General features: G+C 48.7%; 10 protein-coding genes across 10 annotated transcripts; 5 read left to right on the forward strand and 5 right to left on the reverse strand.

Annotated features, from left to right (window-relative positions):
• Positions 1-13: 13 nt before the first annotated feature.
• Positions 14-1,532, reverse strand: BC939DRAFT_532206 (Alpha/Beta hydrolase protein; the record flags this gene model as incomplete). Its single annotated transcript, XM_051561646.1, has 6 exons — positions 14-93; positions 209-336; positions 476-594; positions 718-815; positions 868-988; positions 1,092-1,532. The coding sequence occupies 6 exons, from the start codon at positions 1,530-1,532 to the stop codon at positions 14-16; spliced, it is 987 nt and encodes a 328-aa protein (XP_051408176.1).
• A 2,320-nt stretch (positions 1,533-3,852) lies between these two features.
• BC939DRAFT_506781 (uncharacterized protein) lies at positions 3,853-4,475 on the forward strand (the record flags this gene model as incomplete). The annotated part of the gene is made up of 2 exons (XM_051560824.1): positions 3,853-3,986; positions 4,157-4,475. The coding sequence occupies 2 exons, from the start codon at positions 3,853-3,855 to the stop codon at positions 4,473-4,475; spliced, it is 453 nt and encodes a 150-aa protein (XP_051408177.1).
• A 4,051-nt stretch (positions 4,476-8,526) lies between these two features.
• Positions 8,527-8,688, forward strand: BC939DRAFT_389519 (uncharacterized protein; the record flags this gene model as incomplete). Its single annotated transcript, XM_051551889.1, has 1 exon — positions 8,527-8,688. A coding segment is annotated over one exon (162 nt), but the record flags the coding sequence as incomplete, so codon positions are not given.
• Positions 8,689-9,429: 741 nt separating this feature from the next.
• On the reverse strand, positions 9,430-10,101 carry BC939DRAFT_299775 (uncharacterized protein). Its single transcript, XM_051551376.1, has one exon. It carries the CDS (start codon positions 10,010-10,012, stop codon positions 9,515-9,517), a length of 498 nt encoding a protein of 165 aa, XP_051408179.1. The 5' UTR covers positions 10,013-10,101; the 3' UTR covers positions 9,430-9,514.
• A 904-nt stretch (positions 10,102-11,005) lies between these two features.
• On the reverse strand, positions 11,006-12,136 carry BC939DRAFT_401802 (uncharacterized protein; the record flags this gene model as incomplete). The annotated part of the gene is made up of 2 exons (XM_051552632.1): positions 11,006-11,478; positions 11,530-12,136. 2 exons carry the CDS (start codon positions 12,134-12,136, stop codon positions 11,006-11,008), a joined length of 1,080 nt encoding a protein of 359 aa, XP_051408180.1.
• Positions 12,137-12,744: 608 nt separating this feature from the next.
• On the forward strand, positions 12,745-12,995 carry BC939DRAFT_388618 (uncharacterized protein; the record flags this gene model as incomplete). The annotated part of the gene is made up of 2 exons (XM_051551869.1): positions 12,745-12,832; positions 12,913-12,995. Coding segments are annotated over 2 exons (171 nt in total), but the record flags the coding sequence as incomplete, so codon positions are not given.
• A 519-nt stretch (positions 12,996-13,514) lies between these two features.
• BC939DRAFT_506785 (uncharacterized protein) lies at positions 13,515-14,396 on the reverse strand (the record flags this gene model as incomplete). The annotated part of the gene is made up of 5 exons (XM_051560825.1): positions 13,515-13,679; positions 13,774-13,832; positions 13,931-14,054; positions 14,178-14,263; positions 14,372-14,396. 5 exons carry the CDS (start codon positions 14,394-14,396, stop codon positions 13,515-13,517), a joined length of 459 nt encoding a protein of 152 aa, XP_051408182.1.
• A 1,853-nt stretch (positions 14,397-16,249) lies between these two features.
• Positions 16,250-18,605, forward strand: BC939DRAFT_401817 (Endonuclease/exonuclease/phosphatase; the record flags this gene model as incomplete). The annotated part of the gene is made up of 4 exons (XM_051552634.1): positions 16,250-17,048; positions 17,147-17,373; positions 17,507-17,664; positions 17,810-18,605. The coding sequence occupies 4 exons, from the start codon at positions 16,250-16,252 to the stop codon at positions 18,603-18,605; spliced, it is 1,980 nt and encodes a 659-aa protein (XP_051408183.1).
• A 390-nt stretch (positions 18,606-18,995) lies between these two features.
• On the reverse strand, positions 18,996-21,014 carry BC939DRAFT_401795 (serine incorporator/TMS membrane protein; the record flags this gene model as incomplete). Its single annotated transcript, XM_051552631.1, has 6 exons — positions 18,996-19,320; positions 19,431-20,162; positions 20,263-20,366; positions 20,503-20,610; positions 20,721-20,744; positions 20,868-21,014. The coding sequence occupies 6 exons, from the start codon at positions 21,012-21,014 to the stop codon at positions 18,996-18,998; spliced, it is 1,440 nt and encodes a 479-aa protein (XP_051408184.1).
• A 558-nt stretch (positions 21,015-21,572) lies between these two features.
• Positions 21,573-23,452, forward strand: BC939DRAFT_463850 (uncharacterized protein). The gene has a single exon (XM_051557285.1). It carries the CDS (start codon positions 21,856-21,858, stop codon positions 23,113-23,115), a length of 1,260 nt encoding a protein of 419 aa, XP_051408185.1. The 5' UTR covers positions 21,573-21,855; the 3' UTR covers positions 23,116-23,452.
• Positions 23,453-23,735: the final 283 nt, after the last annotated feature.

Here is a 23,735-nt window from a genome sequence, read left to right on the forward strand (position 1 = left end):
AGGACGTCCCATCTTAGTTAAGCGCATCGGCGCAGTTGATGGTCTGGTCGGCGGTGGGGGTGAAGAACGCGTGCACCGCGTTGAATGCGATCGCTATTTGCATCAGTGGCAAGAAGAAGTAAATAATAAAGAGAATATATCGCCATTAGAACCTTCCACTCTACGTCTTCTTTTGGTATACATGCGGACGAAATGCAACACGACCTACGATCAATGGCCTGGGCGAGATGCTCAGAGATATCGGCCGAACACCAGTTTTGCAGGACCTGGTTGTGCACGTTCGGGTTGTCGTCGCGCAGGAACCCAGTCGTGTACGGCGTCACGATCTCATCCAACCTGTGCAAGGACACGAAGGACAACGCGGTGGAAGGCGGGGAAGTGAGGAAGAGAGAAGGAGAGGGTCAGATTGCGGTACGAAATCGTACTACAGAGAAGGGACATTACGAGTTATGTAAGAAAAAAGAACAAGACTTACTTGGACGCAATCATGAGATATTGGACACCCGGGACGGTATCTCCACCGGCGTTCAGGTTCTGGATGAAGGTGCTGTTCTGCAGGAACTGGAAGCATGAAAGGCAGCCCTTGTCAAAAATCTATATTTTCAGTTTTTTTTTTTTAATGGAAAGAGGGGCATAGAAAGAAAGGTATTGATAAGTGTCTCTCATAAACATTGCACATTTTTGGGCTTGGGATCAAGTGTCACCTGTGGTGCTTACATCCTTCACGGAATCGTAGAGTCCCAGAGGCTGGAGCAGATTGGCCAGACCAAGAAGTGTGGTTCCATACTGGATGGCACCGATGGCCGCGAATTTGTCTATCAGACAGCATGTTGGAGGCATGAGCGCGCAAGAGATGAGCACAGGCACCGTAAGCGCAAAGCACTGTTGGAGACGCGTCAGACCAGTTTAAGGAAGTAGGGGAGTGATACTTGCGGATCTTATCGGCGCCGTTCAGAAACTTCATGTAGTAGCGAGGCATCAGTGACCCCTAAAACAAGAACAGCAACGGACAAGACCATCGATTACTCTTCATATCCCTAACCCTTGCCTACCGAACACCAAATAGAGCGTCTCCATCGTCCCCTCATTACCTGCGAATGCCCAAACAAGTCCACCTGCGTGGTGTTGGTTGCCGTCAGCACCTTGTCCACAAACTCCTTCAGCTGTTGAGCACTGTTCTCCATCTTATCCAGTCCATAAAAAATGGGCACATCATTCAACTGTCCGTAACTCAACGAGAACACACAGTACCCCTTCGCGACGAACCTCGGCGCCATATAGAACCAGTTGTCGAAACTGTTCGCCGTCAGGCCGTGCACGAGAACCAACGGGTAGGGGTGCGCGCTCGAGGGCTTGCAGGACCAGTTGTTCCAGCCTGCTGAAAGGCTTCGCTTTTGAACCACGGTCTCGGATGCGAGGGAGGATGACTCGGGAGACAGAGGGATGGGCGAGGCCTGGATGGCGGGGATGGACGCGACCAGCGCGATCACCGTGGCCATGGCGGCAGAATTGAGGGCCTTGGAGAATAGCATGGCTTAAAAGGCGGGTGGGTTGGCGGAGTGGGAATGTTAGAGGTGAAAAGCAGAGAGGAGAGGAAATCGCTTGTTGCGAACAGGAGACTGGGGAACTTGGGGGCCAGGATCGTGGCGATATTTATACTGCAGACAGATGCGAGGTCGGGCCGTGGGTAGGTTGGTAGCTCGATGAAGGCGAACAACTTTGTGGTATGCACACGAACCGTAGGCCTTGTCTTGACTGTGTATAGCGAGCTGATGGTACATGCTCCGTAGGGGGAATGGGAAAAGCTACATTGACTCGGTTCGCGGTATACATGCTAGGTGTACGCATTTACCTCCACACCGTTATGCAGGAACCCCAAAAATGAGCGCGCAATGTGGAGAAAGTATTGTACAGAGGGGGCCATTGTAGTCATCAATTGACCAATCGCATTGCTCCGATTTTCACGCTAATAACTCAAAACACGGGCGCCAGAAAAGAAAGCGCGATGTGGTGCGGTCGAGTAATTAGACTATGCGACTATGTAGCCCGAGTTTCTGTATCTGCATTTGAGATGAATAATCAGAACGCGGGTCGAGCTAGATTGAGGTGAAAAATATCTAGGTCGTTCAGTTGAATATTCCTGGAGTGCGTGCTTCTGTCGTTTGACTTTTAATAGATGAAACTTATCATTGGATGCCGCATGCTCTGTTTACGCGCAAGGATCACGCTGCACGCTTTCAACAGCGGAGAACACGCTAGATGTCTTTATAAAAAGACAACCTATTCATCCGCATGGGGTATGGAATCAGTCATCACCGTATCCCGCTGGCTTGTTTCTGTACGCTGCCGATAAGTTGCGCGCACACATCAAAGACCCTGTTCCTGCTTCTAAACTTTATTATGGTAAGTTGCATCATATGTGTGGAGCGCATTGACTCTCCCCACAATTAAATATTACAAAGCCGGTAAGTTTGATTAGCTCACAAACTCGGCTCGCGATCATACTTCATTCGTTCTTTTATCTCTTCTTTTATGGAGAAGAAATAGCCATGTCCACCCAGGCGTAGGTGTGCATGATAAAATTGAAGTGCTCCGAGGCACTTGCCGACTGGGTACATTACACCCAGCAGTCTAGGACAGTTTATGAGAAGGAAATATGTCGCACTAAATACATGCAAAAGAGGGAACACCTTTGAGGCCGCGGAATGTGAATAAAGTCGCAGTAACTGTGCGAAAGTAAGAGCACCTTACTTAAAAATCCTGACTCTTGGGAATCGTTTGGTGTGTTCGGCTTTGTTGAATGGGCAGATCAAGAAGGATTTTGGTAAAAAAAAAAAAAAAAAAAAAAGGGAAACGTGAGCGCACCGTGTGCGATGCTATGGATCTTTGGACTCAAACTTTTCATAGTCAAGTCGTACCCTGGTGCAAAACTAATGGTACTTTACTTAGCGAACCCTACCTTTTCTGGATCGCACGGTGTGTTTGATGCTTGACTCAATAGATTTCAAGAAGTGGCGTATCCAATGAGACGGAATGGCCTTTTACGAACGGCCTATTCGCATTGCCATTAGGTGCCCGTCGATATCAGCCTTTTTATTCATATACCAGTCTTTAACGGGTTCTTCCTCACTGCTTCTGTTTTCTATCCTCCTTTTCATCGCTCATAGAAAACTATTCATAGCACGATTCTTATATCGTCTTTCATTTTGTCGTGTTGTTGACCAACTTAACCAGACAGGGACAAGATATAACAAAAAGCCTTCTGATTGGACGAATTTGATGCGGGACTTCTTTGACATAATGAAGTTGCGACCATGCGCAAAACAATAGCCCCTTGTTAATAAACCTCAAACACGTTGCATCGCTCAATACGTCTAGTCCCCGGATGGGTTATTGCACTCATAACGACCAGGTGGAGCCGCTTCACCAAATCCTACTCTCGAAATACGGCTCCTTTACCAGCCCAGAAAGGAACGCGCTTTTAATTTGACGGCAACACAACTCTAACGACGTGGATTGGTCGCGTTGTTGGTACAGAATACTTAGGGACGCCAAGTCTCTTTAGACTACTACGGGACAATGAGCGCCCTTAGGTCCTCCATTTGATATAAACAGCCAGCATCAGACTTCGTCTACTGTATGCGATCCTATCTTTTACTCCATTTCCACGACATTGGCTATTGTTCGCGCTTGGAGTCATCCGGTTGTGTAAAAGGTGGTCGCACAAAAAGACCGCGATACAAGAAAAAACGGCACTTGTGCACTTTAGCAGCTCTTCTTTCACCTTTATCCTCATGTCCTCCTCCCACTATCTTCTACCCCCACTTTACTCGTGTATGAGACACCAAGACCATGGCAACACCTGGCGGAGACGAGAAGCACGAGCAGCAGTGTCGGACCCAGTCGACGTCCAAAGCGACCAAGATCCCTTCTCGCCTCGACAAGACGGCCGGTGAACGCTACAACCTGTGGAGGCACATTCAGCTGTATTACAAGAGCGCCATTCTATCATGAACGATGAGAGTATTGTCGTGTTCATGACAGATGATAATAATGAAGAGCAAGCACAACGTTTCTATTCACTCTACTGCAGTAGTATACATATGGTAGGCATAAAGCGCAAAGCTCTAGCAACTGTATTTGTCCTTTTTATCAGTCTTACACTTTTAAGTATTAGCTACTGTCCAGGGGTCGTGCTTGAGGTGGTAGTGGAGGATATCAACCGAGGGACCATCGCTGTACCAGAGGCCGCTTCCCACCACACCACTGGATCTGCCGTTAATCCTAGTACTTCGTCCGAGTCGTCCCACGACATCGTGGCATTCAAGAACTCTTTAGGTCGAGATATCGCCGACGAGCTACAGCATCGAACTGGTGTCATGATTGCGCCTAGGGAGCCGTTCGAGCAGAACCGTGTCGTCGAGTCTGTCGAACTGAGAGCTGTAGTACGATATTCTCTCCAGGAGCAACTCTAGGTCCACCAGTCGTATGTTGGAGCCAGCATCCCTGATCTGCCGCAGATACCCGTCGCATCACTGTCTTGTCGATCAAGCATGAAGGTCCAGCAGATTTCCCAACTATTTGATGATTCAGACAAGGGCACTTCAATCTCAACGCCTGCTAGCTTCAACCCATGGAGATCCTTGAGTCGCATTAAATTCAGTTGTATTCAACTTGGGGCCCAGGATTGGAAAGCAGTAGTCGAGACCCTCGACTTTACAGCTCTGGAGCGTTTGGATCTTTCGGGTACTAACTTTACATCGAAGCTGCTTCAGGTTCTTGCCAACCGCGCTTCCCAGGAGAGCAATAGGGCGACATCATTCACGATTGGGCTTTATCTTACGAACTTCCACGCTGATATCGCAGTGCGGCAGTGGGGGAGTTCACAGCTACACTCAAAAAAAGGCGTCCTATGCCATCATCACCTTTTAGTCATTCGGAGGAGTCGTGTCGATTTAAACATCTCTATAAATTATGGCTCTGTTTCGAACAGTCCGTTTAGGATCGATACTAATGGTTTGCCCGCAATCCGCTCTTGAAAATGCGGCGGACAGGCACAAAGGAGCCGCACGACATTTGGCACTACAAAAAAAAAGGAAGAAGCCACTGACAATGGCAGCGTAACTGAGATTACGTTTCATATATACAGTGGGCTGTATCGTTGCTTTTGAGACTAGCGGGTGTGTTGAGCGCATCTACCACAGCTGTGGACAATGCTAGCTAAGTGCAGATGCTCCAGAATTAAAATCAAGTGCACAATTTGACGCGACGCGACACTTCATAACACATACGCACGGTAGTAGGCCAGAAGACAAATATACGCCACTAACCGCACCTATTCTATATTACTCCATCACGACCTAAAGAACTAACCCTTATTCCTTGAGCTTCCGATGCCCACTCCTCATGCACCCGATCCTACTCCCCTCCTCTTCTCGGAGGCGTTAGGGGAAGTGACAGTTGGCTTACACCCGAATCCTCGGGTCCATTCATTGCTCATGCGATGGCAGTAGTGGCGCCATTATTCTCTTCCCCTCTTGAAATCGAGAAAAAATGGGGAAATTAGAGTTTCCGAGGCCAGCAACTTCCATTCACTTCCTTGCTCGATCGTCGTTTTTACGTTGGAACTCAGCCCCGCATTTTTCTGGTTTCTTTTTACTTGTTTGGGCCAGGCAAAAACGTGGGGAAGTTGGCTCGCTTTTGTTCGCTTTGCACTAAAAAACTGTTTGTTTGTTTACACCCTGGTCCATATTCTTGCAGTGTTTGCAGCATGATCGTTTTGCGGGTCGTGCCCTTTTTTTTTTTATAACTACAAAAAGCGGCTCCCTATCCATGGATTACTAATGACCGGTCTCCAGGAAATGGTCACTGAAAAAAAAAAAAAAAAAAGCAGCCGGGCTTGATAAGAAGAACAGATACACCTTAAAAACGGTTCAAAAATATGACAATTTGCCGTTCGGTTACCTCCGTTTTTTTCGATTGAAAATATTTGCGGAGTGGCAACATGGTACCGTGCAAAATGTAGACAACAAAACTATCAAACGGATCATTTCGTCCGCCACAAGTGCAGATCCCGTCGCATGGTCAATTATACGGCAGGCACCAAGCAATTCGGCCGCTCTACATGTATTCATCGCAATCTGATAGCTTATAACGAATAGATCAGAGCGGCCAAAATAAACAAGATAAACAAACAAACAAATAAAAAATGCGGGAGAGAACGTCGCCAACTTGACAATAGGCGGGCCAGTAAAGAGAGAGACATCAGCTACATTCGTCTAGAGCGCAGTGCTCCATCCCTGAGCAATTGTCGGAAGAAGGTGGAGAACATCGGAACAAAGCCCTGTGCTGATTTGCTGGAGGGGATTCAACTCTGCTTGGCGGTCATTAGAAATATCCCTGTGCATGCCTGTGAGTGGCCCGAGGATTTGATCTCAGCCCGCACGCGGGTTTCAAGGAACGAGCAAGAGCAAATACCAAATGAGAGGAAATGGGTGAACGGATTAGAACTGAATGAACTGTAAGAAGAAGAATGTATAGAGATAAGGGCCACGAAAACTCAGCATTGCGAAATCCGTGTTGACGATGATGATGTCCTCCTCTCCCTGAGATTCCGCCCTGAGCATATCGGTCGCGGCCATTTACAACCGGAGGGTATCTCCACTGTTTATGAACAAGATCGTAACAACATTCGTGTAGCCAAATCCCTAGTCAAATCCGCAGAGGCCTTAGACTAACAGGGTAGCTAACTGATCGTAAGCTTGCATGGCGACCCTTTTTAATGCAGCTGTGCTTGAGAAACCAGACCTGTAAATAAGGACAGCAATTTTTTTTTGCTGGGCGCTACAGAAGCGAGAACATGTAAACAAAGCAGATTTGCGATCAGACACGATGGAGGGGACCGTTCCACGTCTACGAGAAATGAAGTTCCAGTTGGTAATCCTGCTACTACAGAACCAATAAAGAGCGAAACACGGGCTTCTTTGTTCTCGATGTGGATGGGCTTCCTCGTGATAAGTTTAGTCAAATGCGTATGCCCCGAGGATGTTACGTGTAATGACTACGGATGAGTCTCGCTCATTAAAAGTCCACGTAGAAGTGACACGTTCAATCCCCAATGCAAGAGGGGCTATGGGAAGACTAGGAACTTGTGAATGGACCAGCAAGCATAGGAAGATCTAGGAATCGCAATACGTATTAGATCTCCTTTTCTGCTTGCGGGCACGGGCGAATATGGAAGCATAAGACAGAGTCGTATGGTGCCATTTCTGACCTCTGGCTTTGGTCCTTGCACAATGAAAATGAGTTCTGCCTATGCATTGGTGCACATATGTCTTGGTTTGGTTTCCCCGGAAAGCATTTTGTATTGTCAAGGCATCGAGAAGAATGCAACCGAATCATGAAATTATAAATAAAATGTTGCGTATACGCGGGCACCTTGATGATGAGCGATACCTTAAGATGAAGCACTACATTGCAGTCGTGCGGTGGGGTCATATGCATAAGGAGAAAGCGTAAGGATAGATTTTTTTGCGGCTCAAACTTCAAGCGCTCCATCGACATAAACAGACGCATCCTACGCTTACACAAAGCACATCATTAGAAATGATAACTCCCTTTCAGAGGATAAGGAAGTGCATGCGAGCCAGGTGGAGGACAAGGAGAGATTTGGAGCTGTGGGATCCTATAAATTCCTAGACAACACAAGGGTGCGTGTGCGTCCACAAAGCGAGGGTAGTAAAGCGGCAAGACAGGCGTTCTTTTATTTCTCAGGAACAAGGAATGAAATAGCACACACAGACGGTGTGTTTTTGTACGTGCGCATGTGTCTAGCATATGAGAGTGAAAAAGGGAAAAGGGACCTTTGTACCCCCACACACTCACCGTCGACTTGCAAAGTGCAGTTCCGGTTGCTTATTGCTCCTATTCAAAAGCTCAAAAAATAAAATGAGTTCAATTGAATATGGGTTGGTCCTCTCTTCCTTATCGTGCGTAAGTGGGGTCGGAGTGGTCTTCACAATACGAAAGAAACAACGGCAAATGAGCCTGCGCGAGATAAGGCAGGCGGGGGTTAACCTTGTCCGTCTCCACTTTTTTGTCCCATGATGGACAATACGGACAAAACCCGCGCGGGCTGGAAATGGAAATATCCTCACAGCTTTCGTCTTCCTTTTCTGCCCGTATATAAACACCACTCCTTTTCCCCTCCTTCCACTTTTTTTTCTCGGTTTTTCTGGCTTCTGGTTCTCTCTTTCTTCTTTTTTCTTTTTCATTCTTTCACACTCTTTTTTCACACTCGACCTCTTTTTTCATTTTCAGCCCATTTCGTACTCTCTTCAACTCGATCCACGATCCACGCGAGTAACGTCCTTCTCTTTACCTTCCACATCACATACTCCCTCGAGCAACTCCAAACATCCTCAAACAATGAACATGACAATGATGATGGCAGCCGACCCTGTGTCTTCGCCCAAACAGCAGAAGCCAGCAAACTCAGCCGCAGTCCCCAGGAGCGGCCAAGACGCACCCCGCCCTTACAAATGCCACATCTGCACAAAGTCCTTCCACCGTCTTGAGCACCAGACCCGCCATATCAGAACCCATACCGGAGAACGCCCTCACCAGTGCTCCTTCGCCACCTGTCAGAAGCGCTTCTCCCGTTCGGATGAGCTGACTAGACACATGCGCATCCACTCAACCACCAAGGCAAAGAAGGAACGCTCGACCGCACCGCCTTGCCACATCTCGATCAAGCCATTCATGAAGGTCGTCATGGTCGCGTTCGACAGCGAGAACAACCAGCAACGCGCCACGCCCGCGTCGTCCTCAACCATGACGCCCTCTCCTTCGCCCTCACCCCGGACATCTTCTGCTTCGGTCAAGCAGCAGCGTCGACAGAACAGGGCCTCGCCTTACCCTCAAGTCTCCCATATCAAGGAGTCCTCACCGCCAACGATGGCTATCCAACAACCCTCGCCATCCCTGACGGTCGCCTCCTCGCCCGCGTCTCAGCTTATGTCAGACTCCGAGTCCGATGCCACGACTTCGCCTCTCTTCACGCCGGAATCTTCGCCTGTGCCCCATGCCCCATACCATGCTCATAACCATAACCATTTCTCACAGCAGCAGTACCAGCAGCAGACACCAATGCAGTTCCAGTTCCAGAACACCAGCAGCAGCTTTTATCTCCAGCAACACCAGACATTGCCTCCTCTGAGTCCTGTACAAAGCCCCAAGATGACTTCAAAGACATTGTTGCCTCTCCCAGTCTTGGCGCCCTTCCGACCAGCACAGGCGGTGACCCTGCCTCCTATCTCGTCCATCATGAGCTCTTTGTTCATCTAGGACAATGCGACGATGCGACGATGGAATCAACATACCATTTTCTTTCTTTTCTTTCATGCTACGTTTCCTTTTGCCTGTGACATAGAACCCTCTGCCCTCTGTACATATAGAACACATTGCCCTTGTCTTTCTTTTTTGCTTGCCACACTACTGCTACAAATATTTACGACTACCTGCTGCCAGTAATAGGATCATATCCTTGTAATATTATACCCACAATACAAAATATTTCTTTAACCAATTGAGCATATGAATGGTGCAATTGAGAGGGTTGGTGTGAAATTTCCTTATGTCGAAGATCACGACCCGAACTCAGGTTTGTACCTCTCCCCCGATCATGCCCCCCCCATGAACAACAACCCCTGCAGACAAACATGGTGCTCATCATCTCTTGTCTTTTGTTTGATTCAGCATGCCTATGGACAGAGAGTAGTATCAAAGATCGATCCAGTCTCTTGTGCCCGCCCATCGATGTGATCAATGATGCTACCACATCGTGTTTTTGTTCTACTTTCTCGGTCGTCCATAAGAAGATAGCTTGTCGACACGCAGCAACGGTAAACAAAATAGCGGAGTGCAATTGGAGTGTTGCAGTTATCCATTGCCTATGTACCCGTCTTTCATGACATCCCCTTGTTGTGAACATGTACGCTTCTTTGGAGGGCATATTTTTCTTTCACTCCCCTTGATTGACCGGAATCTGAATAGCGCTGGTTGGTTCTTTATTTCACAGTTTCGATCTAAAAGACCAGGCAAGCATTTTTTCCTCGCCTTCCCCGCATTTCCGTTTTATGGTTTATTCGTGTTTATTTCTATCTCGTAAGGTTGAGTGTGGGAGTGTGGGGAATGTGCTTTTTTCTGATTGAGGCCAAACCTTCTCTCGATTGGCCGTTCGGAAAAGAACGTAGACATCCTTTGCATAGTTTCTACTGGGGCCAGGGGAAAAAAAACCCCCCAGTGCCAATCCCCACACCCGCCTTTGTGATCCACTTTGTTTTTTAAGATTTTCGCGCCACCAAAATCCGTTTTGCTCAAGATTCCCTTGATATATGGCATGTATCCACTTTAGGTCCCCTACGCATCGTCTGTACCGACCTGAATCCACCTGAACCCATTAGAACCCAGCTAAACCTATTTTGCGCTTCTTTCAATTGTGCTGGTTTATTGCGCTGAGCTCCAGTTTTTTAAAAAATGCGCGCGCCTTATGACAACTACCATCCAAGGCATGGATTAGCATAATGAAGCACATATAAGAAATTCGTGGTTCCACTTTTTCCATACAAATAATTATAGAGCGGACTGTCGGATCCACATTTTTATTCATTGCTCGCGTAAATCGACAGACATGCATTGGGCCAATCCGACGAGGTTGAAAAAAACCTGGGGCGGGAGGCCAAACATGGATGTGGGGTATTAAAGCACCGCGCCAATGATCCGTAGCACTCAAGATAATAAAAATGAACGCGCTTGAGGTAAAGATACTTACTAACACGATATCGCGTCTTAGAAACGCACCGTAATCGAGAAAGAACAATTTCGTCAAAAAACTAGGCGCAATAAAAAGCTTTTACTTGTCAACGATCCATTTTATTGGTTAGCAACGAAGTCATTCTGCAAGAAGCAGTCGGCTCCGCATGGCTGGTCCTTGCAAAAGAGCTGTTCAGTCACGATGGGGTTTGAAGGCGTTCTTCTCCTTACGCAAAAAGTCCTTGATGAGCTTGCCTTGATGGCCAATAATCTTCTCCAGATCACCAGAGACAAAGTTGGCCTCGCCTCTCTTGATAAGCTCCAGTTCGTCGAGGAGCAGGTTGGTAGTCGACTCATTGGGAGCATAGTGGGGGTTCCCACCATCATGATCGCCGCGATGGTCGCCGCCCTCAACATGGACAGAGCCGCCAAGAAGATCCTGACACTGCATGACATAAATCTCCTCATCCCAGTGATCGCGGTGCTTGAGCTTCTCTAGGTAACGCTTCAATTCCTCGCGAGAAACCTCCTTCACCTCGATTTCTTCACCAGTGATCTCTCCGATCTCGCGGGCCAACTGCTCGAAGTTGATCTTTTCAGGGCCGGTCAAAGTGTAGGTCTTGTTTGTGTGATGATCGAAACCGCCAAGGTCCTCAGAGAGCTGGCCTGCCTCCTCTTCCCTAGGGCGCTCTTGTTGCTGGAAGCCCCCCTGGCCACCGTGGCAGTGATCGATCACAATCTTTTCGACGGCGCAGACGAGATCGCATATGTCGAGGGGGGTCATCTCACACTGCTTGGTAGTCAAGGTAGGGAACTCGCATTTCTCCTGTACGATCGGCGACCAGAAGAGGAAGCATTGGTTGAGAATGCTCTTGCGGAGGATGAGGTGCTCATCACAACACTCCTTGACGGTGTTCTCAATTTCGCCAAACGAATGAAGCTCCTTCAGATGGGACGACTCGCCAGCGCCCTCGACGGAGATCATCATACAGGAGCGGACACTCTGGTTCTTCATCGCCGTGAGGACGTTATTGGCTTGCTTGACGCGACGCTCGTTCATCTCTGCGATGAGAATAGTGCAGCGGACACCTCGGATGGCCTTCTCGATGGTCTTTTCGTCGTCATAATCGACCTCCTCAATACGGACATTCTTGTACTTCCCGAGCCTCTCAAGCTTTTCGGGCTTGCGGGTCAAGCAGACAAGCTGAACGTCCTTGCACTTCTTCTCAAGCTCTTGGGCGAGGTGACATGCGGTGCAGCAGCCGAGCCAGTTGTCGCAACCGGTGAGGGCAATCCTCTTGCTAAAAGTGGAGGTGGAGTCCATGGTAGAATAAGGAGCTAGTTGAAAAGCGGTCCTGTTTGTGTATGTGCGGGGAACAGTTCAAATGAAAGCGGTAGGGGAGAAGGAATATGGGTCCTGAATGCTACCCCCAGGAAGCGCGGTTTTTATAGTGAAAAGAGCATCGATACAAGGCTAGCATGGGCCTATATAGGAAGCTCAAGCGCGCTCTTTTTGTTTTGTCAGCCCACCACTGCCATCTCAGGAAGGGTGATCATGATAAAACGCTTGGTGATCGTGTCAGTTCATCCTATGGATTTATCATGGCGAGTAAGAAGTGATATAGAGATATCGTTTTGCCTGAGATAAGTATACCCAGGTATTACTTACTACCTATACGTAAGACTTCATGCAGGGAGGTAGCCACCATGGCAAGGTGGACGGACTTGACTGTTGATCCTTGTCGCGTACCATAATCGCGCTGCGCAAGACGCGTCGCGTAGATGATTTAAAATAGGTGTGGCTTTGGATAGATTCCATCTGCTTGACCGCCGTCGTCTCCTGTTGCTGCCGGTTCAACCGCTTCGCATCACTTCACCGTTCACCACATACTTTCGTGCCTGGCCAACGCTCAGCGTTAAGAAACAACAAACATGCATATTCTCACAAGAGCGGAGGAAGAGTACCTCTTCAAGACCCTGAAGGCGAATGCGCTCAAGGAGTGCGATCCGATTGTCAAAGGTTCTTAGAATCATCAGTGTCGTAGATCACCACGATTTCAGAATGCAATTGCTAACCGCTAGGGCTTTGCCACCAAATAGAATTTGTCGAGTGCACACACGGAAAGCTGGTCACCGTACTGTGGGGTTGCAGGGCACAACACAAGGCGATGAACAAGTGTCTAATGGCATTGTATGTTATCTTTGGTATCGCATGGACATGTCCGATCCTTGAAGCGTCCTTTTTGAGCTCTCAATGCTGACTTGAACCTTTTATTCGCACTATGCACCATCAACCTCTTTTATCGGGACAATCGGACAATCGGACAATCGGACAATCGGACAATCGGACAATCGGCACTCAACAGGACAACACAGGCAGACATGGATAAGCTGAAGATTCAGTATCTCAACGACCTTGCAGAGGGCAGAATCGACCACGCGCAGCTGCAACGAGAACAGAAACAAAAGGAAGAGGAACTCAAGAAGAAGCACAAGAGCGCTGGACCAGGTGTGCATTAAAATATAGACCCCGGTCATGGACAATAAAGGACTAGAATTTTTTTAATGGATGTCAGCGCAGGACCGAAAGAAGATCGGCAGGGGCATCATATGTATTCCTGAGTCAGGACTGAAAAAGTCAAGGATCCAGCTCAAAAGCTTGGCCAGTCATATTCGACAGCTTTATTGTGTATTTGCAGAACTCAAGTATAGTGGTCGATCTGTTGGACGAACGCTCCGACATACTGCTTCACAACATCAGCATGTCGCAAGGCCATCTCTTGATCGAAAGCTGCCTTTGCCTCGTCGATGTCCATCTGAAACGCCTCCTTCGACAGCTGTGTTGCAGTTGCTGCCTTATCCTTATTCTAATAAAAGCGGGACCTGGGGTGTTAGCCATCAATGAGATTGGTCCAGCCATTAGTGTTCTTGAGAGAACGTCTTTTTTCAATGCTGTCTTACTTCGGAGCCCATAGCGATGGATTGTTGCAAGCGTTGAAGCCTTTCGAGTGTCATTTTTGCTGTGTGGTAAGAAGCACAGCTGATCAATATCCTGGCGCAGGAACTCATACAGTGAAAGTGTAGTAGAGCTCAACAATGTCCAATGGTGTTTCCTCACCTTTGTCACCAGTGCTGCCGAGCCCGGAATTGAGGGTTTCCTTTGCTTCATTCAGTTGAGCTGGCGTGTTTCGGAGCATGGGCACAATTGTATCATCCCCGACCTCAAGCGATCCGCGCTTAGTCTATGATTCCATTCAAATGTCATTTTCCTATGCGCTTAGTACCAGTAAAGTCGCGTGCCCTGAATGAAGTACATATACCGCATACACCGCAGTGAGCAGTCAGCAGTGAATATTGGCCCTTACCTCAAACTCCTCGACAAAGGTCGTGATGGCCCTTTCAACGTTGGCCTGAGGGTTGCCTAGGAGGCGCGAATACAACTCATGGACATCTGCGTGAAAACAAAAAACATATCCAGTGAGTAGACAAGTTGGGTCCTGCTTCTACTGGGTATGCTTCCACTCTGAGTTGGTGGCTCGTCCTGGTTTTCTGTCTTTACCAACATCCGTGGTGGGTTCTGGCATCCTTGTCTGCGCATCGTGCATGCAGTCGGGTCCATTTCTCCTTTGCTGTATGGTTTTTAAAATAAAAAGTCACGCTACCAAATCACCTGCAATCGGAGCACGTCTGCACGCCTAGGGGAATATAGCGTCAATAATAAAAAAAAAAGCGTAGTCGGAGCAAGCGCGTTGCTGCCAGAGGAACCCAAGGAGGCGGGACTCAAGAAGGCCCAGCGAGATCAGGATGGCGGTGTTGCAGCGAAAGAACCCTGCAATGACACTAACCAGCTCCCGGCCCCGCCACTTATTATAATCTGGCTGCGAAGCAGAAGGCTGTCTACCAACCAATCTTCAAGTACCGGCGCTGGCTGGAAGAGTGCAAACGAATGGTCCTTCCTGGCGCAACAGAATCCATTAGCGACATCGAGAGTAGGCTACCATCTCTTTGAGTCGACGATGCCAATTTTGCGAAATATGTGACGGAACTTGGGAACGCAAAGGAGCAGCTCGACAGCTCTTAAAACCACAGCATGGCTGTTAAAAAGCACCAGTGGGATGCCGGGAAGGCTCAGGAAGCAGAGTACGCGATTATTACGAACCGTCTGCTCAAGATGGTCGGGAGCGCAGCTGGTAGACAGAGGATGAAGCGAACAAGGTTGTGATTGGGGTGGGCCTTGGACAGTTTTCAACAAAGTCTAATATCTTCTCCTTGCATACATCCTTCCAGTCCTACTTTGCCCAGAAAGAATGTGTACAGCGTCACTACTAGGATCTGTGGAGAGTGCCGCTTTTTCTTTTAATTGTCAATGACACTAATGGAGGACTACCTCCTTTCTTTAATAGGCACGTTCCCTCAGGTACATCGTTGTGAGTGAACGAGTATTACGCCTCCAAAAAATACGCAGGCTATATTGCAATCCTTCACGTGACACCTTCGTATGAGCTGACGTAGTTTTAGCTAGGAATCTGGGATAATGGTTCGTGTCTTTCGCTTGCTTTCTTTCATGACCCTCCTTTCCCCCTGACTCCATCCATCGCCTACCCATCTGTTATTCTGTTATTTTTTCTGTCCGGCCATTAACAGCCATCGACTTATCTCTTCTCCAATCCGCCTGTCACCGTGTAAGAACAACCATTCTCTTCATACACGCTGCCTGGTTATTGATGGAGCTTGCGCATCCATTAGTGGTGGCGCTGCTCTTTTTTTCTTCTTATGACTAGTTCATTGACTTGAACATCTACTCCTCTATCAAATCACTGTGGATGCATCTTGCCGTGGGACAACTTGGTTTTATTGTGAAGAGTCAGGTGTACATTCATACTTAAGAACAACTATCGTGCCGCACTGTTTCCTAATACGCTTGAACGTTTTTGAGCTAGCAAGCCTTTCCTTTATACTTGGGAGCAAAGCACACGGTTGCGATCCTTTGACTAACAAAATGTCCCCTGCGATCTTTCTTTTGTTATGTACTTTTTAGTCCCACGACATTTTATTTTGCAGGACCAGGACGACTCATCCCCTTTTTCCCATCTTCAGCGTTATCTCATTTACCGAGTATCGCATCTTCGACTCTTCACCAAACAGCCGCGCAAGGATAACGCATGGTCAAGGCTCGGATCCGGACACGTCTATTCTTCACAAAATCCAGAAAAAAAGCAAAAAAAAGCGTGCCAGTATCGACCACCTCCAGACTTGAGCAATGACAGAGCAGCATTACAACTCTATCCTCTACCAGACCCTTTCCAACGGCCCCAACGCGGTATACTCACCTGCCCAGTCGTCGCCGGCCTCGCTCGTCGGCACGCCGGCGACCTCTGGGTACCACATCGGACACATGGCCATGTACAACGGCGGAGTCCCACGTTACCCTGTCCAAATGAACCTGGCACAAAAGTTCCAACAGCAACAGCAGCAGCAACAACAACAACAACAGCAGCAGCAACAGCAACATCAGGTATTGACTCACCAACACCTACAGCAACATAGCCATCACCAAAACCAAATTCGTCAGCAAGCAGGGCTCTCCTCGCCTGCAACTATCCCTGCTTCGCTCACCTCTCAACTTGGAGGGGCGGGATCGCACTATCAGCAACAGCTCCAATGCGCGACTGTCTCTCGCCAGTCATCCACGCCCCACTACAGGGCTAGGGCAGCAGCAGCCGTTGCCAGGAGTTCTGGATTGAGCTCAGCCGTCACTATCACGGACCCTAACAACCCCTCAAAGAGTACTACTGTGAATGGACAAGGCGCGGACAAGACAGGTGGAACAGCCACTACCAATGCTCAACAGTGGACGACTTTGGATCTGGGCGGTATGGGTCTTAAGAACATTAGTCGGGAGCTGTTTCGGTACGGATCCTTGACAGCGCTATACATCAATCACAACGACCTGCATCATCTCTCGCCCGAAATCAGCCGCCTGTCGAATCTGACCATTTTGGATGCCTCTGGAAACAAGTTGTTGTCTGTTCCCCCAGAACTCGGAATGCTAACGAATCTCAAGGAGCTTATGCTGGTCGATAATAGCCTGGTGACCTTGCCTGCCGAGCTCGGGACGCTTTATCAACTGGAGATCCTTGCTTTGGAAGGAAACCCATTGAACGAGAGCCTCAAGAGTCTACTTCACCAGGAAGGAACCAATGCTGTGATCATCTATCTTCGCGAAAACTGCCCTGGTAAGTGGTAGACATTGTTTGCATCAAATACAACCATGAGGGTTAAATGGTATTAATCGCTAATTGAGAACTCTTTACCTTGCCATGATTTTGACTAGTCCCATTGCCTCCACCTGAGAGAGAGTGGATCACTCTTGAGGATGACTCTGGAGCGTCGTCGAGCCAGGACACATTCACAGTATTCTGCTACAATATTCTGGCAGAAAATTACGCCACGCCCCAGATGTACGGATACACTCCTTCATGGGCCCTTACATGGGAGTACCGCAAGGAACTTATTCTCCAAGAGATTTTGGCCTACAGTGCGGATATCGTCTGTCTCCAGGTAAGCGATTAGCTGTTGGCAACAGACGGTCTTGCTCATTCCATTAATGGCGCTGTGCCTTGTATCATCGACTCGATTGATCTAACGCGTTTGCTCTGGAATGAATCTGATCTGTGACGAACATCACTCATAGGAGGTGGAGCAGGGACAGTTCGAGGACTATTTCAAGGAGCAGATGAAGCAACAAGCTGATTACGACGGCGTTTTCTGGCCAAAGTCACGCGCAAAGACAATGCCCGAGAAGGATCGTAGGGTTGTGGATGGGTGTGCAACGTTCTTCAAGGCATCCAAGTAAGTTTCGACCCATGGAATCCAGAAACATAACTCCCATGCTGGGTTGTGTGCGCTCAACCATTGAACACGCCGTCGGCCTGATTTCTGAGACTGGCGCACTGACACGCAGCACTTATTATCTTATGTCCCTGTAACCCTTTAGGTTCAGCATGGTTGATAAACACCTCGTTGAGTTCAACCACGTTGCCCTGCAGCGGCCTGATTTCAGAGAGACGGACGATATCTTTAATCGCGTGATGACCAAGGACCAGGTCGCTGTCATAACCCTTCTAGAGCACAAGGATACCAAAAATAGAATTGTAGTCGCCAACACACAGATCTACTGGGATCAGCTCTTCAAAGATGTCAAGCTTGTCCAGGTGGCAATGCTCATGGAGGAAATCGACAAGCTGTCAACTCAGTGGGCACATTTACCTGTTTCTGGGTCAAACGCACTGCCTTCCAACTCTTCCGGCAAGTTGCCGACCCTTATCTGTGGCGATTTCAACTCTGAGCGATCTTCAGGAGTATACGAATTCTTGGTCAAGGGGACAGTTGCGCGAGGACACGACGATTTCGGCAACCATGCATATGGAACATACACCTCTGAAGGATTGTTCCACAAGATGACGCTCCGCTCGTCTTATGGCGATGGATCTGAGTTGCCCTTCACTAACTTCACACCAACATTCGTGGCTGTTATCGACCACATCTTTTACTCGTCGAATTACCTTTCTGTCCTGGGATTGCTGGGAGGCGTCGAGAAGGAGTACATGAGTCGGGTGGTTGGTTTCCCGAACGCTCATTTCCCCTCGGACCATGTACCGATCCTAGCGGAGTTCAAGTTCCGATCACAAGCGGCACCGAAGGGAGCGACACCCAACTTTGGCAGCACTGGATCTAATAACCATAATAGTGGCAATAGGAACAGCCATAACGGCAGCAACAGCAAGCAATAGATAACCGACCATACAGATAGAATTTGGTTGTCTGCATCGCTAGTATTTTCGGTCACTGTGTGTATTATACCGAGCAAGGAAAGGTAGCACGACAAGGACATTTGGCCGGTTCAGGGTGTTTGCTTGAGTCGTTGCGCATCATACCAGGTGGCGGAGTTTTTGAGCACTTTGAGATAAGGGCGAGTCGTTGATCTTCTTGATATTGTCATTTTTAGGTTGTTGTTTTATTATGGCGTCTGGAAAGTATTGCTTTTTTTTTTTTTTTGTTAATATTGCATGTAGCCTTAGTATAAATATATATTTTCATCATACATACGCGATTAGTACATTCATACTGTTTTTAAAAAGACGTTTATGGGTATGCAGATGTTGTCTACAAAGCGGTCGGATCTAATAGTCCATGAACCGGTCTGGGAAGATAACAGGCGCCAGTAGCGAAAAGCTGTAGAGGCCATAGCAGATCCATGACGAGACGATCTTGACCCAGACAGCAGGCCAGCTTTGTCCAATGAGGATCAGATGCTCCTCGCTCTCGGGTTGCTGAAAGGTGTTCCAGTTAGTGAGGACCATCGAAATGTACATGGCCGCGAGCGCGAAGACGAGGTGAAAGAACGTGTAGTTGTACTGGCATCCGTTCTTTTCGTCGTCCTTGACATCGTAGTTCTCGTCATCGTCATCGTCATCGTCCTCATCCAATGCTGAGACAGGCAGTGCTCTATTGTTCATAATGAAAAAAAAAAAAAAAAAAAAAAAAAAAAACTTCCCTTGTTAAAATGATGCTGGTTATGAGAAGCCTCCGTTCAGTAGTCCATATTCCATCCATACCCGCTCTCGACAGCCGCAAGCAAAGCGTCTGATCTGCGCATGGAAGATCCACCAGGGGCGCTTGTGACCAAAGGAACCGCAGAGTCTGAGTTGAGAGGTGCATAGTCGCCATTATTGATCATCGCCTTTCCTCCCTGCGTTGCTGCCCTGGATGTTGAGTAAGCGACCGCCAAGAAGGTAAACACAGCTCCCATCAGCACAGTAGTTGTCCTGGTTCCACGAGCCTTGTTCAGCGGGTTACAATTGTTTCCCTCATCCGGCTCATTCGCGACGGCACTCAGGACTAAGTAGGCGCAGTAGATAACGACCATGGATGACTGAGCCAACCCCGAGCGTGGGTTAGCCTCCTGGACCGTGGGCAAAATACCGATGGTGGTCACGGCAACTGCAAGGATGAGGTTGAAGGTGATCCAAAAGATGTTCTTGCCACATCCACTATTGGCGAAGTAGCCGTACATGATTCCCGTGAGGATGATGGCGCCCAAATACATGATCAAGGTCGATCCGACGAGAATGAACTGCCATTTGTTGGTGTCGGATTGTTCCCATTTGGCGATACAAGTCTCGGACCAGGTATGTGCAAAGTCGACGAGGAGGATGAGGCCAAAGAAAATGAAGATGCTGGCTCCCATAAGAGCGATGTAATTTCCGTAGAACATAAAGAATCCAGTGGGGATAAAGAACGAGGCGATGACGAGCCCAATCCAGACGACGACTTTGGGGCCCCACCACCTACAAGGTCCGTGATACCAAAATAGAAGATTGTTAGCTTTCCGTGTCTTGGCGGTAGTATGTTCATGTATTGTTATAAGCATCCGATGGTCGTGCGTACCCGTTCTGGAGAGCAGCGCGCTTTGAACGCGAATCGTGGACTCCGATTAACAAAGCGCCGAGGATGAAATGGAACAACGCCAAGGCGAACCCAACTCGTTGCACCTAAGAGTTTGTGTTCATGTCAAGTGGTGGTAAAGTGAGGTGTCAGGACTGGAATTCAATACGCACATCGTGTGATGCAAAGAGTAGAACGCAAGACAAAAAATAAAAAAAAAATAAAAAGCGAGCAGAAGCCTACCCCTAGAGTTCCGTAACATGATGCGTCCTCACAGTTGAGTTTGAGGTACCCGTGAGTGACTTTTTCCAATTGCGTTGATGCCCAGTCTGACAGCAATACCCAGGCCAACTAATCGTCAAGGATACAGGGGAAACAAACATCGGTGTTCAGTTTCTGTATCTTTCACTGCGGAATAGATTGTCTTGGCGATGATTGAGCTTCGCAACAGCGATATATACCAGCGAGTTGACAAGCATTATGAGCTAGCAGTCCAAGAATGCAAACAGAAAAGAACAAGAGAATAAGGAGGTATTAGTGAAGGATATCATCGTCAGCCAGAAGGATGGTTCAACTTTTTCAGGCACAAGAACAGGAAGACAACTTACAGCATAGCCGACGCGGGTGGCTATGGAGTTGTTGCAATTGCACGACCGACAGGCAAGTGAGCATGCGGCGGCAGAGAAACAGGAGGCGAGGATTGACCCAATGCCTCCGATTGCAGGCCAGGCCAGCAAACTAAGTGCTGCACCCATGTAGACAGGATCAAGTGTGGAAAAGACGAATGAGGAGAGAAGGAATGAATCGTGAGCGCTCGACTGGTTGAGATCGCTGGCTGTGCGAAGCAAGGAAGAAGAGTGTGAGGGACGAGTGGAGTGGAGAGGAGAGGAGGAATGGGAAGAACAAGACCAAATCCTCTCAGGGCATCCAAAGGAACTATGGAGCCCGCTGGTTATCTGTGCATCCAGAAGTGGTCGCATGGCTCCTGTTTTGGATGTTCCCCCCCCCCCTATGACGTGTTGCATCTGCAAACCCTGTCTGCTTCAGCTTAAAGTCGATCTTCTTTCCCTTTTTCCCTTTTCCAGATGCGATGCTGCAGATCGTCGATCGTCGCAGTGCGGGTCGGGACAAAGGAGGCGACGAGAGCCCAAAGTACCGACACGTTGTCCCATGTGATTGCGTTATAGTCACGTACGTGCATTTCATGAAGATCTCTGCGTGTGGGGAAGAGGGCACGGCCCATCAGATAGAAATAATAAGGTCGCGCGGTAAGCATTTTGGTTTTGTCGCGGACGATGCATCATGATGATGGCCCTAGTTTTCGGCTGAACCCGCGTTGGAATGAAGAAAATACTGGGTGCAGGTGTACAGCCATCGAAGAACACTTGAGTTCAACCCAACCAACCCAACTCAGCTCAGCTCCACCCTACACTCGCAACCCCCCCCCCCATACCCTTGGAACCACACTATAGCCCCCACCCAACTCCATCCTATCTTCCTGTTCAGCTTAACCCGCATTGGCACCCGCTCTTGAAGAAACCACTGGTGGGCGACTTGCACACCCACGCAACCAAGGACGAAGGATGAGTCGAGTCGATGAGTTGCTTGATTCCAAACTCATCTCATTCAACAGCTGCACGAACATACCCTCTATTGGCCGTTATTCTTTTTTCTCCACTGTTCCACTGTCATTACGACCCTAACATGTCCAACATCGATGTCCTACCTGCAGAGATCCTCGCTGACATCTTTGGTCACGAAGGTCTCGCCGACATCACTCGCCAGGTCTGCAGACGCTGGCGTAGGATCGCTCTCCCTATCTGGCTACGACGACTGACCCTCCTGCCCAGTGATCCCTTCAAAGACTTGGGCATCCTTTCCTACCTCAAATCCCTCCCCCTGGACGACCGTCTCTCTATCCGTGCCCTCGACCTCAGTCCCGGCCGCCAGCACGATAGCGTCAGCGTTAGTGCCTATTTTGAGGAGGTCGCTGATCAGGATTGCGTCAGGAACGTGCTCTTGATCCAGTCGCTTCTGGGATCCAGGATCATAGATTTGACAATCAATGATACAGGATGGGCGCCTGATAGCCTTGTGGATATCTCACAGATGGCCCTCTTGACGACCCACCATCTCGCTTGTTTTCAGATCTCGCTGCTCGCGGTCGAATCCTGCGTGATGCCTGAGCTGATGAATTCTATCCTGGAGCTCTTTCGACGCGACGCAAGCCATCTTAAATTCCTCGTTCTGGACCTCGCCCAATCGCTGGATACGGATCACTGGGAGACTATGGCAGACTGCACAGAGCTGCAATCCTTCCATCTGGGGCTCCATCGATCCTCGGAACCCATCCTCACAAGCATCTTGGAAACTGTGCTTCCCAAATGGTCCTCGCTCACGTCATTGTACATCTGTCAACCGCGCTTTGTCTCTGCAGAAACCTTACGATGTCTTCATAGAGACCTCCCGCGTCCAGATCGACTACGAGAACTACATTTGATCTTTGAAGCGTGCCAGGCTTCGTTGTACGAGCAAGAGTTCATCGAGATGGTCCATGCAATGCCGAACTTGCAGATCCTGGAGGCGCATTTGGATTGGACGAACAGGATGATGGAACATGTGGCGATTACGCTGTCGGATCTGAGGGAACTATCGATTACTTGCTCTGGGTTGGATTTTACCTGCAGAGGAATCGTGGACGTCGCATGGGGTCAGGGACTGGAGAAGGTGAATATGAGGACTTCAGGAAAGATCTGGAGTGGGTTTCTGGAGGCGGTTCGGAAGCGGTCGAGGCGGGTCAAGATTCTGGTGTATGGGTCGATGAAGTGGGGAGGATCTGTAGATGAATGGGAGTAGCAAGGCCGAAGCGAGAGAAGCGACCTTTGTTGCGCGACGAGGGGAGGGGTTTACGGGTGTGATTTAGGGATGGATATCTATCTCGACGTACGGCGCGAGAAACATCTTTAGTGCATGACTTCGTAGTTCGCATGGCCCTAGACTATAAGGCTGGGCTCCACGGATTAAATGCCGCTAACTCCTGTCACAGCAGTCGCACCTCTTAACCTATTAAAGAGTTATTCTTCACTGCGGGATAAACTGAAACCAACGTTTTCTTTTTTTTTAGGCGTAGAGTATGGACGCTGACAAAGGAAGAAGGGGTACATGCAGACCATGGCCGTGCTGCACTGCACAGAGCCCTTCTCCGTCGACTGCGCAGGTGCGCTGTCCGGAGACCTCTTTTGGAAATCATATGGCGCAAGTCTCCGAAGTGAGATGCAGCATACTGTCAGATCGTCACTTGAGTGCAAGAACCGAAGGAGAAAAGCAGGAGGCAGCATCATCGTTTGGCTTCGGAAAGCTTGAATGGATTTAACACCCGCGCTATGTTTCCGAGCATTGCGCGGGCACTAAAATATGCTTGGGAATCCGAGGTCGGACAAAACTCGTTATATAAACCTAATGCATCTGTTCTTTCT

The sequence above is a fragment of the Gamsiella multidivaricata genome (assembly GCF_025024155.1).
Source record: "Gamsiella multidivaricata strain RSA 2152 chromosome Unknown BC939scaffold_79, whole genome shotgun sequence".
NCBI classification, from domain to species: domain Eukaryota; kingdom Fungi; phylum Mortierellomycota; class Mortierellomycetes; order Mortierellales; family Mortierellaceae; genus Gamsiella; species Gamsiella multidivaricata.

Excerpts from the sequence above, each read along its gene's own strand:
- BC939DRAFT_299775 (XM_051551376.1), bottom strand. The coding sequence starts at position 10,012 with ATGCCCTCCAAAGAAGCGTACATGTTCACAACAAGGGGATGTCATGAA.
- BC939DRAFT_463850 (XM_051557285.1), top strand. The coding sequence starts at position 21,856 with ATGAGTTGCTTGATTCCAAACTCATCTCATTCAACAGCTGCACGAACA.